General features: G+C 35.8%; 1 protein-coding gene across 6 annotated transcripts in view; it reads right to left on the reverse strand.

Annotated features, from left to right (window-relative positions):
- Positions 1-14,312, reverse strand: part of RMDN2 (regulator of microtubule dynamics 2) — a 117,486-nt gene extending 103,174 nt beyond the window's left edge. For 2 of the 6 annotated variants that reach the window (XM_016425104.2, XM_056794472.1), the window contains exons 1-2: positions 14,120-14,312; positions 10,240-10,341 (exon numbers count right to left, since the gene is read on the reverse strand). In XM_016425104.2, the coding sequence (XP_016280590.2) occupies positions 10,240-10,317 (78 nt within the window). In that variant the 5' untranslated portion in view covers positions 10,318-10,341; positions 14,120-14,312. Of the gene's footprint in view, positions 1-7,194; positions 7,313-10,239; positions 10,350-14,119 lie in introns of those variants that run through there. The other 4 variants (XM_007477023.3, XM_016425105.2, XM_007477024.3 and 1 more) reach the window with 4 other exon arrangements.
- Positions 14,313-15,590: the final 1,278 nt, after the last annotated feature.

Below are 15,590 nucleotides of genomic sequence, written 5' to 3' on the forward strand. Positions count from 1 at the left end.
GAGTTTCAAGATTGGAGGTCAAGAGAGAGGTTAGGTCTGGATAAATAGAATTCTGAAACATCAACAAAAGTGTAAAAGAATTCTACAGAAGCTGGTGTGATCACTAAACATATGTAGATAGTATAGTATGGAAGGAGAAGAGCCAAGGCTCCGAAATGAAGCTCTGAGAGATACCTATCAATAGTGAGCATGAGATGAATAAGGGAGTATTTTAGGTAGGAGAACCAGAATAATGTCACCAAAGCTAGAGAGAGGATTTTATCAAGAAGAATAGATCAAAGAATAGAACCAAAGGGTACATTGCCATCTCTCTTATTAAAATGTGAGTTCCTTAAGGTCAGGGATTGTTTTTGCCTTCTGTATACAGTTCACCTCCCACACCCCACCCCAAGCCAGTGTATAGCACACTACCAAACCTACAAATAGGTGATTAATAAATGCTTGTTGACTTAAGAATTAAGCCTTAGCAAGTGTAAACAATACCATATAAAAAAGGAGGGAATGGCCCCTGTGTTAACAGGGATTTTTAGACAGACCTGGAATGCCCTGATCCTTAAAGATACTAGGAGTTCTACCTTTGTGAGAAACAGGAGAGTTACTGTGACTGAGTGATCACTCTGTCATTCCCCTATCTTCAAGATAGGTATTGTGTTAGGGCTTTTGAATATAGCTATCCACTATCTATTAAATATTCTAAAGGTTCTTAGTCTTTTGAGTACATCAGGATAAAGGCTACTTGGTTAGGAAGTACTTGTGCTGAATATTAATCTGTCCATTAGTTCTCTTCCTACCAGACACTTACACAATCATAGATAATTAGTAAGCACTTATCAGTGAATAAGACAGGAATGTGTAAGCCATACAGATTTGTTTATGCAATAGAACACATAAGAGAGCTCTGCCTCTGGAAACAAAATGAAATATCACTTCAAATCCAGGAAGAGCTATTTCCACTGAGGATTAAAATCAAAGGACACATTGGTTGAAGTACCTGCTTCCTGACTGCTACCATGCTAAGGCTCCAGAGATAGATCTCTCAGTCCTAATTCAAAGCCCTTGTCTGGTCTCTGGGCTCCATCAACTTCAATAACCCCCATCATAGAAAGGATAGATACTTGTATCTTTAGAGGGACTGGAATGTTGAGAAGCTAAAGTTCAACTGTTATCTATAAGTGGTCCATGAGAGGACTAGCTGTTTAACTGTCATTTTAGAAAATAATTAATATTCATGACTGGAGAATGAGGAATGAAAGGAAGGGATTAAGAACTTCTTTCATGAAAGACTGAGTGATTTAATTGTTGAGAGACTAAAGAATCATTTCCTTAGAAAACTGAATTTGTCTTACTTTTATCTTGCAAAATTTTATTCCACATTTGTAGTATCTACTTCCCATCTCTCCATTTTTAAATTGCTTTAAAAAAAACCCAGATATTCATTTCCTCTCCATTCCACCTGCCATCATCTTGGTAAAAAAAAATGAGAGAAAAGAAAAACATATTCCTGATCACAAATATGCAGAGTCAAGCAAAATAAATTCCCCCTCATTGATAGCATACAAAATTATGCATATCTCCTTCTTCACACTAAATCCATTGCCTCTGATCAGGAGGTAGATAGTACATTTTATCATCATTCCTTTGGAATCATGGATGGTCATTGCATGGATTATAATTCTTATAACTTTCAAAGTTGCTTATCTTTACAGCATTGTTAATATTAATTATTCTCCTGGTTCTGGTCATTTCATCATCAGTTAACAAAAGTCATCAAAATTACTCATTTTTATGACATATTTATAAATTGTCCTTATGCTTACTTTCTATCAGAAATTTACACACTTCTTTGATGTCATCTGTTTCCCCATTTTTTACAGTACAATAGCATTCTCTTATATTCATATAACTTATTCAACTATTCTTCAATTGATGGGCTTTCCTTTTTGTTTGTTTGTTTGTTTTTTTTTTTTGGTTTTGGTTTTTCTGCTATACAAAAAGAGTTACTATAAATATTTTACACATTAGGACTGTTCCTATTTCTTTAAACACTTTGATGATTTTTAGGAATAAATTTAGGAGTAGCCAAGCTAGGTCAAAAGAGCCCACACTGTGTTTATAGAAGTTTTCTTCTCTTTGATTTATAGTCCTAGTGCTGGTTAGCATAAATAAGATACAGCAATAAGAATAGGATAAGATAAGTATAAGATTAAGAGTATTTAAAAATATATAATAATAATAAGGTTAGCTATACCTGAGAGGGTTTAAAAAAAAGAAAGGAAGGTTTTTAGGTTGTCTAATGATTCTTATAAGAATTGTCTCTCTTATCTGTTTTCAGTGTAAATTTTTCTGTCAGATATCTTACATTTTCTTCTATTTTTTCAATCCTTTGACGTCAGTATTTCTTGATGTCTCATGAAGTCATTAAATTCTATTTGGTCCATTCCAATTTTGAGGGAATTGGTTTTGGGGGTAAGGTTTTATACCTCTTGTTGTTTCATTTTTCATAACTTTCTTCCTTGACTCTCGTTAGATTTTGAAAATAATCGTTTGCTCTTTAAAAAAGTTCTGGCTTTAGCTCTTTTTTTTTTTCATATGGCATAGTTTTTAAATTCTTTTTTTTTCTTTTTTTTTAATTTTATAGTATTTTATTTGATCATTTCCATGCATTTTTCATTAAAGACAAAGATCATTTTCTTTTCCTCCCTCCCACCCCCCGTGGCCGACGCGTGATTCCACTGGTATCATATGTGTTCTTGACTTGAACCCATTGCCATGTTGTTAGTATTTGCATCAGAGTGTTCGCTCAGAGTCTTTCCTCTGTCATGTCCCCTCAGCCATTGTAGTCGGGCAGTTGCTTTTCCTTGGTGTTTCTACTCCCTCAGTTTGTCCTCTGCTTTTGGATAGTGTTTTTTTTTCTCCTTGATCCCTGCAGATTGTGCAGGGACATTACACCGCCACTAATGGAGAAGTCCATTATATTCGATTATACCACAGTGTGTTTGTCTCTGTGTACAATGTTCTCCTGGTTCTGCTCCTCTCGCTCTGCATCACTTCCTGGAGGTTGTTCCAGTTCACATGGAATTCCTCCACTTTATTGTTCCTTTGAGCACAATAGTATTCCATCACCAACATATACCACAATTTGTTCAGCCATTCCCCAATTGATGGGCATCCCCTTATTTTCCAATTTTTGGCCACCACCAAGAGCGCAGCTATGAATATTTTTGTACAAGTCTTTTTGTCCATTATCTCTTTGGGGTACAGACCCAGCAGTGCTATGGCTGGGTCAAAGGGTAGATATTCTTTTATCGCCCTTTGTGCATAGTTCCAAATTGCCCTCCAGAATGGCTGGATCAGTTCACAACTCCACCAGCAATGAATTAATGTCCCTACTTTGCCACATCCCCTCCAGCATTCATTACTTTCCATAACTGTCATGTTAGCCAATCTGCTAGGTGTGAGGTGATACCTCAGAGTTGTTTTGATTTGCATCTCTCTGATTATAAGAGATGTGGAGCACTTCTTCATGTGCTTATTAATAGTTAATGGCTTTAGCTCTTATAGAAATTTTGATAGGGTTTGTATCCAAGCTTGAAGCTTTGCTTATAAATGTTTTTGAATCGTTTTCTTCTTCTGGGTTTATGTTTTGAGCTTCCCCATCACTATAATAGCTCTTTATGATGGGATTCTTTCTTGTTTGCTCATTTTTCCAGCTGACTTCCTGATTTTAGACTTTGTATTAATTCTGGGCTCACTCTTCTTCTGGTGAGAATATCTAACCTGAGCTTCTGGCATGTTACATCTTACTGCTGGTTTCATAGCTCACATTGGGGACTTTCAGACTTTCAGTGCTCCCAAAGTGATATGATCCAGGATAAGATCTGGGTTGGAAAAATGATTCATGGTGACTTTCTAGTGTGTTTTCTGTATCTTTGTGGAGGAACTTTGGTAGGTGAGCTAAGCTATACTTCTCATTCTACCATCCTGACTCCACCCCTCATTTAATTTACTATGTGCATGTTGATCACTGCCAATAAAATATAAGCTGTTTTAGAGGTTGAGTGCTATTTTTTTTTCTGCATCCTAGCACCTGGAACAAAGCATGGAACATAGTAGGCTTAAATACAACTAAATACCATTTTACCACTAGTGTTCAAGTAAACATATCTGGTATGGATTTGAATGGTTACCTAGATTTTAATGTGCTGTGATGCATACTAAGAAAATACTTAAAATATTATTGTTTACAAAGTTAGCAGCTTTAAAAGTGTTGACCACAGTGTGAAGGTATCAAAGTAATGAGGAAGCAGAAGCAGCAAGGCAATGGGGGTCAAGTGACTTGCCCAGGGTCACACAGCTGGGAAGTGTCTGAGGCCAGATTTGAACCTAGGACCTCCCATCTCTAGGCCTGGCTCTCAATCCACTGAGCTATCTCTATCATAGCAAGCTTTCTTTTCATTAGGTAATAAGTTAAAAAAAAGGGGGGGTAAATGGGGCAGATAACAGGGAAATGGATCTTAGACCCATAGTAAAAATATATATATATAAAAGTCTCCAGAGAAGTCTCACCAACTGCCATGTTTCATTTTGTCTAGGATTCTGTTACTGGGGAGCAGCTATGTCTGACAATGTTCAACCCAGTCCATGATGGAAAAATTGCATCATATAAGCTTTGGGTGGGATGTTGCTTTGGCTCCAGCCTTCACTATTAAAGTATCCTTCTCTCTATTGCTTGCTTGGTTTGCCTTTTTTCTTCATCTACAAATTTTCCTTTCAAGGTCAAAGCACAAGGCACTCTGGGTAGTTTATACTAAAATGGAAAATTTCTTCTGTCCATCAGCAGGTTGCTCTGCTCCTGGGTCACTTTGTTCCATTCTATGACTTTAAACAGAGTTCAAAAGGAATGCTTATATCATGAAAGCTCTCTCTTTGCTGATTGTATTAGAATATAACATGTTTGCAAACCTAGTGTTTACAAAAGCATTGTAAGTCAGTACTTTACCTTTGCCTTAAAATAACAGAGAAGTAGGTGATCAAATGCAAATAATTAAAAATCACCAGGCATAGGGGGCAGCTGGGTGGCTTAGTGGATTGAGAGCCAACCCTAGAGACAGGAGGTCCTAGGTTCAGAAACTGCCTAGCTGTGTGACCCTGGGCAAGTCACTAAACCCCATTGCCAAGCCCTTACCATTCTTTTGCCTTGGAACCAATACAGTATTAATACTAAGATGGAAGGTAACAGTTTAAAAAAATCACCTGGCATGTATCACCATAGACTCATTAATTGTTACAGCTAGAAATGAAAATAAAAATTATCTAATTCAATCAGTCTATTTTCCAGATAAAATACTATGTGATCAAGGAAGGCATACATATGATGATTCAGTTTAGTTCTACATAGGAAAAAAATAATTCAAAATAACCTTTAAACAAAATTCTAAATTGTCTAAATTTTTAAGTGGTGCTTAACAAAAATCTAATTTTAAAAATCTATAAAAGGGAGACCTACATATATAAACAGAACTGTCATTGTATAAGCAATCTCCTAACTAAAGTATAAATTATACTAATAATAGAATAACAGAAAATGTTAGTTGAGAACATACTAAAGTCTGGTTGGAAGAAAATACTACCCTTGAACTAGAGAGTTCATTTATCTTGAAGCCAGAGAATCATAGGATTCAAATTTTTAGAATTTTACTTTCATTTTATTCTGAGTTTTACAAACATCAAATAATAAAGCAAGTATTTCCTTACCATTGTGGAACAGAAAGAGGATTGTATGTTGAGCTCTGCATCTTTATTATGTGATTTGTTTTTCTTTTTAAGTACAACATAAATTCAGCATATAACATTCAAACTATAGCCTGTTTGTCTGCTTTTCCCTTCATAAATTATAGGATTTAGAGGCTAGGGAGGAAAGTTGATAAAGCAGGAAGAATGTTGGATTTTAAGTACGAAGCCCTGGACCATCTGTGCTATTTTTTTGCTGTGTGACCACAGACAATTCACTTCATTCCTTAGACCTCATTTTCCTCATCTGTAAAATGCTGAAGTTGGATTAGATGACTTTTAGGGTCCCTTTTGATTATAAATCTATTATATGGCAATCCTGATCTCCCAATGTTTCAGTTCCCCAAACTTTTAAATTAGAGAGTTTTACTAGAGACTGGCAGGCATACCAATGTAAGTATAAACTGTTCAATATCCTATGCAACCCTATTATTTTACAGATGAGAAGATGGAGAACATGGTAATAGTTTTTTTGTATTTTAGTAATTTATATGATTAGTTTTCCACTTTAGTGATTCAAATATGAAAATCATTTGACTTTTTGAAGTTACCAGGAAGATTCATCTTTGATTTAAATGTATTATTGAATCAAATGCCAGTAAAATTTCAACATCTTGGACCTAATTCCATAGGACCCACTGTCTTTCATTTTCATTTTCTGTTGTAGAGGAAACCATTTTCTTTCAATATTTCATAAGCCACCCTATAAAGGACTTGCTTTTTTTGAAATTAAAATATCCCAGGTTCTACACCATGGGATGAAAAATTGGGCTTAATATTTGCTAAAATCTTCATAGTAGGTCACAAATAAAATACAAACTACTTATAGTAACAAAAAATGAAACAGTAATGGGGGACCTCCTAAAAAAATCATAGTAAGGTAACAAAACAATAACCATTTCCTCTCCCAAAGAAATGAATTTGTAAGACCATAAAATTTTAAAACAATTCAGAAAAATAAAATTATTGATTAGCTAAAATGCAATTTCTAGTGAAAATGATTACTTGTAAAAATTAGCTTCTTTGAAGATTCCATAAAAATTAGTTACTGAATTATTTCCATGAAACTAACTAGATTTTAGTGAAATTGATATCATTCAAAAGATACATTGAAAAAAATTCTGTGCTTTTTCATATGGTTCAATGTTTAACAATAACTTCTGTATGGTCCCAATATAAAATGAGAGGTAACAAACCTGTTGAAATAAATAGAAATTTATATATTACATCTTATTAATTTAATTGTATCTAGTCGATCTCTGCTTAACGATCTTCCTGGAAAGCCAAATTATCTCCATTGAGATATGACATTTTTATTAGCAATATTCAATTTTGACAGAAAAATGAAATGAATATATGTATTCAGTAGAGGAAGAACAATTTTCTGTTAGGTATATTACTCACCTGATAGAAATTAACCTTTCTGTGGGGTTGGAAGCTGTCAATTAGTAGTATTGCAAATTAAAAAGTTTAAGCAGCCTGATCCTGGCATTCAACTAGTTTAAATTACAGCCTTGGAAACTCTCTTCAATGAAATACTAGTGCTCTGGCTATTGGTTCCTATCTTTGTTTTGGTAGAAGATCCTCAAGGACATCTTTGACAAGGAAATATGTTACCATCATAAGCCAAGGTCAGTTTAAGTGATACAGCAGATTAAAAATAAAGGCAAATTTCTTTGAATTGACACTTTTTTCATGATTTATGTACAAACAGAAACAATTAAAGCCACTTAATGTTATACGTTATATGGATTTTAAGGTCTTGCGCTTCTTGAACTTGAGTGGTAAGTCAATTGTTTAATATTAATAATACTAGGATGACAATACATACATTGGCTTAGCATGTTCTTCAGGTTCACTGTCTCTCTCTCTGATGAAAAAGTGAATATAGTCTTAGGAGATCTTTTTCAAGATATTATTTATGGTGGATTGTCTCTGAGTACAATCTGTTTTGTACATTGAAAAAGGAATACTTTATTGATCAAAAATAGTTAAAACTTTGGTAACTTTTCTAGCAACCTAGTCCTTAGGCACCTCAGCTAACATTTTCTCTGTCTTTGTCACTCAAAAATATAAAAAAAATTTGAACTTTCTTTTTTTCTATTCCCTGACTACAAATTCCAATCCTACCTTTTTCATTCCTTCATCCACTTTGAATCTGTCCTTTTTTCTAGATCCTCAGCTCCTCTTTATTCTCCAAGTACATCAGGACTCATTGGTTTTACTTGTCTCCTGACTTATTTTGGATGTTTTACCATCTATTTCAATCTAATTTTTTATTCTTGCCAGCACTGCACATCTCACCCCCTTAACTTTCTGCTATAGATCTACTGCCAGTCCGAAGAAGTGGTGAATCTCAATTTCTGTCCACTTTTCTACGGTTTATAGGTTGTTTAGAATAGTAATCTTTCACCTGATTCCATTATAGACTAATGCCACCTAAGTTGAGCTGACCATGATGTTTGCTGACAAGGAATTAATTGAAGGGGAAAGTGACGAATTTCCGTTGCCAAGGTTTTGCTCTCCCTTAGATGAGGGAATCTAAAAGAATTAGTTGGATAGTTCATTATATCTCAGACAGCAAGTACATAACTTACATTCCAGAAACTCATCTATCCACCAAATATTTGGAACTTAGCACACATTTCTTACATAAGTAAAGATATAAATGATTGTTTGAATCCATCCTGGCCTGTCTGAGCCCATGCAAATACCAATGAAATTCAAAAGGCATTAAGTGCCTACTATGTATGAGGGTCCATGCAAGTACAATAAATACAGCTGAATGCAGACCAGGAGGGCAGTGACCAGACCTCTCCCCAGACCATACCACCTTGGAAGCACCAAAAACCTAAAGACTCTTGAGACCTAGTTGTGAAAGCAGCAGGACATAAGCCTGAATTGCCTCTTCTCCTTTCCTGCCCCCAGCAAGGGTAAGAAGAGCCCAACCCTAACATAAAGTCCCAAAGTAAAAAAATAGTCTGAGTAAATGAGCAAATAAAGAAAAAAACAGTACAGCTCCTAACTCAGCTTGCATAATTTACATTGTACTGGGGCAATCCAAGATATAGGGGAGAGAATAAGTAAGTCAAGGTAATTTTGAAGAGGGAAAGGAAACTCAAGATTGGAGAGATCAGGGGAAGTTTCAGTGAGAAACTGGAAGCTGAACCTTGCTTTGAAAGAAGCTAGGGATTTGATGAGACTGTGGTAAGGATGCAGAGCATTCCAGGCATGGCTAAAAGTTGTGCAAATGCACACTATGAAAAACTAAGAACAGGATAACAACTTGTATCAGTGTCACGAGAATAGTGAATTAATGAAATGGAATAAATATGAAATAAAAATGGAAAGGTAGGTGGAATTCATGCTTTGGCTTTGGCTTTGGATACCACACTGTGGATTTTTCATTTCATGCTAGAAGCAATAGGGAAACACTGAAGTTTTAGGGAAACATTTGTTTCTGGAGAACCAGTCTACTTAGGTCCAAGTTGTGGAGAGAGTCATCCTTAGGTAAGTGACATCCAATTGATAATGTTTTGGGCTCCAACAATCCTCAGAGTCATACTATAGTATGTATCCACTAAGATATGGGGAGATTAGAATCCATTCCAGTGGAAAGAAAATCTGTACTGGCTTAAATTACAGATATTTTGAAACCAAGACCTGAAGAAATTTATAGTTTTAACTTAAATTTCCATTCAGACCACTAGAGACTATAACTATTGCTGCAACTATGACAACTGTTAACTGCATTTTCCATCTAGCCACCATTCTCACTTCTAGTTATGATTTCTATTGACACCAGTCAGAAAGAAATATCCCCCACCAACTTGAAAACACATATTCTCTCTCTCTCTCTCTCTCTCTCTCTCTCTCTCTCTCTCTCTCTCTCTCTCTCTCTCTCTCTCTCTCTCTCTCTGTGTGTGTGTGTGTGTGTGTGTGTGTCTGTCTCTCTCTCTGTCTCTCTGTCTCTCTGTCTCTCTGTCTCTCTCTGTCTCTCTCTCACACACACACACACACATACACACACACATCCCTCTTTGCCACTTTTGGTCATTACTAGCTTCCTAGTGAGTGGTAATAAGACCACTGATAAATAATGTAATCTTTCCTCCAAAGAGTACTTTCTCTGGTCAAGATATGCTCTGATTCCCCACTACCCACTGGAATTTGGGACTCCTGCCTTTAGAATGCTTAGTTCTGATGGATAAGAGCCTTCACCTTTTCTTGCCTACAAGCAGGTCACCTTCCTGGTCATATCCAATCCACTCTGTCTTTACTGTGACTCAACTTCTCCACTCACTGAGATTTTGTCTCCCATTGGATATTGGGCTTCTCTAGGTGAGTTATTGATGGGAATGAAGCAATTATGAAGATGGCAGAACATTGAGATCTTATGTTTTAACCAATTAGATAATACTGTAAATTAGAATGAAGAAAAGTATATACCAGTCCTGTGCTTGCAAGCCTGAAGAGGAGGCCGCCCAAGATATCTTGATGGCTGACAGGTGATGTTAAGTAGGACATCGAAAGGAACGTCACACATATGCACTGGGAATCTTTGCAATTAAGGGAAAAGATCTTTATAATTAGGAGAAATTCCCTAAGCCCTGTGCATACCCCCTTTCTCTTTTCATACGCTGAAAATAACCTTATGATATGTAAATCCTTAAAACACACCTCCACCTAGAAAATTACCTGCCTCTTCACCACCCATTTTCACTTTGGATTGACCCTGCCATGTCCATTGAAGGAATGTTCTGAGGGAAGGTATAGAACTTCCAAGGAAGGGAGGGGGCAATCCTCCAGATCCTCTATTAATTTAGCAACCAGAATCCTTTCAAGGGCCATTCCATAACCCTGGGCTATTTCTGATGCCCCCTGGCCATACTCTCTGTAACATCTTTAAATAAACACTTTCATGCCTTCAGATGAATGGAGTCTGAGATGTAGTTCTTTGGAAGACAAGCTGCCTTTGCTCTCCCACAACAAACTCCTTGTCCCACAACATTTTCACCTGGTCTTCCTTTCAAGCTAGATCACCAGGTCACTTCTCAGCAGTTACCAAACTATGCCACCACATTTTTACTTCATATTTCTCCTTTCCCTTCCTTCCCACTCAAGCTTCACAATATGTGCTATTTTCTCCTATTTAGAAGGCAAATTCCTTGAAGACAAGGACTATCTCAAGTTTGAATTTCTTTCTCCACTGTATTAATGTACAGTGCTTGGGACATAATAAGAACTTATAAATGCTTTCTTTTTTATTCATTCATTTATTCATCTATTCATGTACATAGTATGATTAGATTCATCACATTACTTTTGATTTTGACACACCAGATATTCACAAGCCAACTGGAATTCAGAAAATTAGTTTGAATGATCATCATCAGGACATTGAAAAGTGAAATTTTCAGTGATCCAAATAGTTTTATAATAGCTAGAAGTTTGGTATTGAATGTAGGTAGAACTATTTAATACCCATTTTTACTTTTCATTTAGAATGTGTGACATATGCAGAAATTAAGTGTTTAGGCTACTCAGAAGTCTAAATATTTTGAAAATTGAGACACTTGGGCATCTAAGACACCCATTACATTTTTATGGAAAGCACAACGAACTTAGCTGTGTTAAAGGTAGGCAAAGGGACTTCTAACCATCCTTTCTGCCTATTTTTTTCCTAGACTTCCCTCCAAGCTCCCTGGATTAGTTAATGGATTTGACAGGACTTTCTGGGGTCAACCATTTAGAAAAGGAATGATTGTCCTGGAAAGTAAACCAATCCAGCAATTCATTCAAGTGCTCACTTAGGAATAAGCCCCTTGTGCTACTTTATAAATTTCCAGGACTCGCACAGGGTTTTCTGAGGCTACAGAGTTTAACTGCAAAATTTTCAGCCTATGGGCAAGTCAAATTGCATAAGAAATATTTCACCACCTTCACAAACAATGTTGAAGCTAGAAAGTAGATGAGTTCTGCTCCCAAAAGATAACTTTTGTCAGTAATTCTCTTTGACCTAACTGGTCTCAGAGAAATTATTTGCTCAAGAACTTCATGGGTCATCTGCAAAACCCAGAGCAAACTTGAATTGGATTACTCCAAATTAAGGAACACTACATTATACTTTTAAGAAGCAATACAATAAAGTGACATATCTTTCAATAGTGTTACTCTGTTGAATTCCTAAACCCATGTATAGTCAAAATGTAATAGTTCAGTCCTGAAAAACACAAAACAAAACTGGACCTATGATTTATTTCATCAGCGTAGGGAGGTTCCTTGTGAGGAACTTAGCTCTGCCAATTCAAATTTAGATCTGTTCTGCAAATAAATGTCTGTCTTAGTTACCAGGAACATTGCTTAAATGACTTGCACAGGATCATTTAGCCTGTATGGGTCAGAAATGAAATTCCTTCTTACTTCAAAGCTAGCCCATGATCTACTAAACCATGCTTCCTCATTAGCACCAAGGAAAGCGACCGGACCTGTGATTTCAAACTCCCAGTGAGGAAACTCCCTCCACTAGTACAGGATGAGGCCTTCTGAAACTGATAGTCATAGATTAGACTAAAACACTGAGAGTTGAACTAACTTGCCCATTGTCACATAGTCAGTATATATGTAGGCAACCAGGTGATATAGTAGGTTGAGCACTACAGTTGGAGTTAGGAAGACCTGAGTTCAAATCCAGTCAAAGAAAGACACTAGTTGTGTTACTCTGGCTAAGTCACTGACTCAGTTTGCCTCAGTTTCCTCATCTATAAAATGGGCTAGAGAAGGAAATGGCAAACCACTTCAATATCTTTGCCAAGAAAATTCCAAAAGTGGTCACAAAGAGTCAGGTATGAATGAAAACAACCAATTATCCCCAAACCCTCAAACTTATAAACTTTAAAGTGCTATATAAATAAAAATTATTAGGTCAGAGGCAGGATTCAAATCTAATTCTTCCTGGCTTCAAGGCCAGTTCTCTATCTAATATCATATTTCCTCTTCCTTATTTGGAACTCCAAATTTAAAAATCTTTTCTTGTTTTAGAGATTTTATGTGTACACATTTATATATGTGTGTATATATTATAAAATATTAACTAAATATTAATAGCATATTGTACTCTGATTTCCTTGGCAAGTATGGCAATTGGGTGGTGGGGTGGGGGGTTGAAATTGAAGGAGGGGAGCAAAGTTTGGCAGTTCTGCCAGCCATGTAACCAAACTTGAGTGGGGACATGATGGCCTTGAAGGGAATGTCCTCATTCCAATCCTCAGATGTTTTACAGGAATCTAGGCTAGCAACCAGGAGCATGAAAGAAGGCAAAACAAATTTTCTGACCACCACTCAAATTAATTTAGACAGATAGAGTCTTAGTAAATAGCAGAGGGTTTAAATTCAAATGACATACTTAAATTCCTATGGGATTCTCGAGCCAGTTGGTGACTGAGCACAGCTGGCTGAGGTCTGGAATCTCATACAAAAGAAATCTGAGTTGGATTCAGGAGTATAAACTAAGAACTGAGTTTCTAGCGGATCTCACTGCAATTGACAAGAAATACTGGCAAAAAGCAACAGAAAATAGCTTAGTAGAGAGAAAAAGGCAACTTCAGTAATTGTAATTTTCAAAGACCATATATTAAGTCAGAGAGGGGTTACAAGTTGTATCAGTGGAGAAATTAAGCCATATTGGTAAGATAATAGAACTGTGAAGTATTGAATAAGCATATGAACAAAAACAAAATATATGCAACAAAACACTTCGACTTTCAAAGTAAGCAATTAGAAAAAAAGTTACAAAAATAGTGTTCTGCCTCCTTGACTCTCCTCTACAAAAAGAGCTTTTATTTATTTATTTTTTGCTTCCATATTTCAAAACATTATCTGACCTTCTTTATTTTCTGTTACTGACCTACTCAAATGGAATCTAAGTTTGTTTTTACAATATTCAAGGGCAGGTACTAGCTAGCACTCTGAAATAGTGCTATCATTATGGCTTTCCTCCCACTTGGACCCAAGGTCAGTAGTAGAAAGGAGTGTGGTGTGAGGGGTTGGTAAATGGGGACTAAACCTTGTGTTAAAAGATGGAAATAAAGGTTTTAAAAGCCATTCTCAAGAAAAAGTAAGTGCCTCACATTAAGACTTAAAGAAAAATTAATTCTTTTTCTAAATATTATTAGAAAAAATACTCTAAAATGATAAGCTTGTGGGTAACTGGAAAAAGCCATTCCAACCTCAAATATTAAGTTTATATAAGTGATTGGCCCAAAATATTTAAGGGAGTTAGTTATTAGTTTTTTTAAGTATAAAATTGTCAAACGCAGGACAAGGATACATTTTGGTGGTTCTGTTTCTATTCTGGTTCAACTGACTTAGGTGGATTCAGTGGTGTTGAATGCCAATGCCTTTTCTTGTCTCCCTTTTTCTTCATGAAGAAGGCTGTTGAATGTGGCAAATATGGCCAGCACAGAGGAGAGATTCCATCAGGTAGGAGAAGGTAGGATCTATCTGGTGTTTTTTTATAGGGTTAAAAGGATGCCAGGGACCATATCACCAGTGTAGCACCATCAATTATGCATGAAACAAAGAAACCTTTATGCTCTAGTTAACTGCATCATAGGGACCCTTGTCCATCAGCATCCTCTAATTCCCACATAATATGTAATCCTATTTGGTCCTTAGCCTATGGACTTCTTCCTTGAAATCTTATCTACACTACAGATTAGAGGGTTTTCTAATGAAATCCTATCTGGCTCTCAGGGCCTCCTTCCTCCTTTGTATTCTGTATAGTCCTTGGCTAATGAGATTAAATATAATAGGAATAAATTTAAAATCCACTGGTACAAACAATTTATTTTCCAAGTATAGGATGAAGGAGATGTTACTGGAGGAAAATCCACGTGGGAAAAAAAATTGGGGATTATAGTAAACTGCAAATTGTCTGCAGCAAATTGTAGGGGACTAGAGTTAACAGTGTAATGTGGCAGCCAAAAGAACTAATGCAATTTAAAGCTGAGGGAGAAAATGTTAAATAATTAAGATTAAACTTAAAGGTCTGTCCTATGTATTTTTTTTTTACAGAGAACTGGTTGTTGAACCATTTCCAGCACATCATTATATTTTAGCTCAACATAAGGAAAAAAGTAAAGCTTTCCCAAAGTGAAATGGCCTTTTTGGTAAGGGAGGCTGTTCCCCCTCAATGGGATCCTTCAAGAAGAGGTTGGATGGTGCCCAGTTGTTGCAAATGTTATAGATGAAATTTTTGTTCAATATGAATTACCTGAAATCTGAAATTCTTCCTGATTGTGAGATTCTGTGAAATGTCATTTGATGAATTCCAAAGCATAGAATTATGTTCCAAGAAGTTGTAAATATACCATTTTGTATCCAACAACTTTCTTAACTTTATTTTGTTTTGTTTTTGTTAAACAATTACTTTGTGGTTTCAGGAGACATTTGGCATTCACTAGACCAAATAATCTAGAAATAAATAAAAGGATGTATCTCATATTTCTTATGATAAGAATAATGACATTGAATTTTCAAAATAAAAAAAAAGTGAACAACCAAAATGTAAAATGTAAAAACATACTGTCTAAGACTTTGGACAGATTGTACAATTACATAGTATTTATATCCATAGCAAAATCTGCTTCTTTCTTTCTGAATTACTTTTAGAAAATTCTTAGTTATCAAAGGTACCCTATATTTGTTCTACTGCCCTCAAATGATATTAAGATATACTAATGTTCAAATTAAAACTATAAATGAAAGTATTCTGTAGGTACTATTCAAATGTCATCTCT

Source organism: Monodelphis domestica, chromosome 1 (assembly GCF_027887165.1).
Source record: "Monodelphis domestica isolate mMonDom1 chromosome 1, mMonDom1.pri, whole genome shotgun sequence".
Lineage (NCBI taxonomy): Eukaryota > Metazoa > Chordata > Mammalia > Didelphimorphia > Didelphidae > Monodelphis > Monodelphis domestica.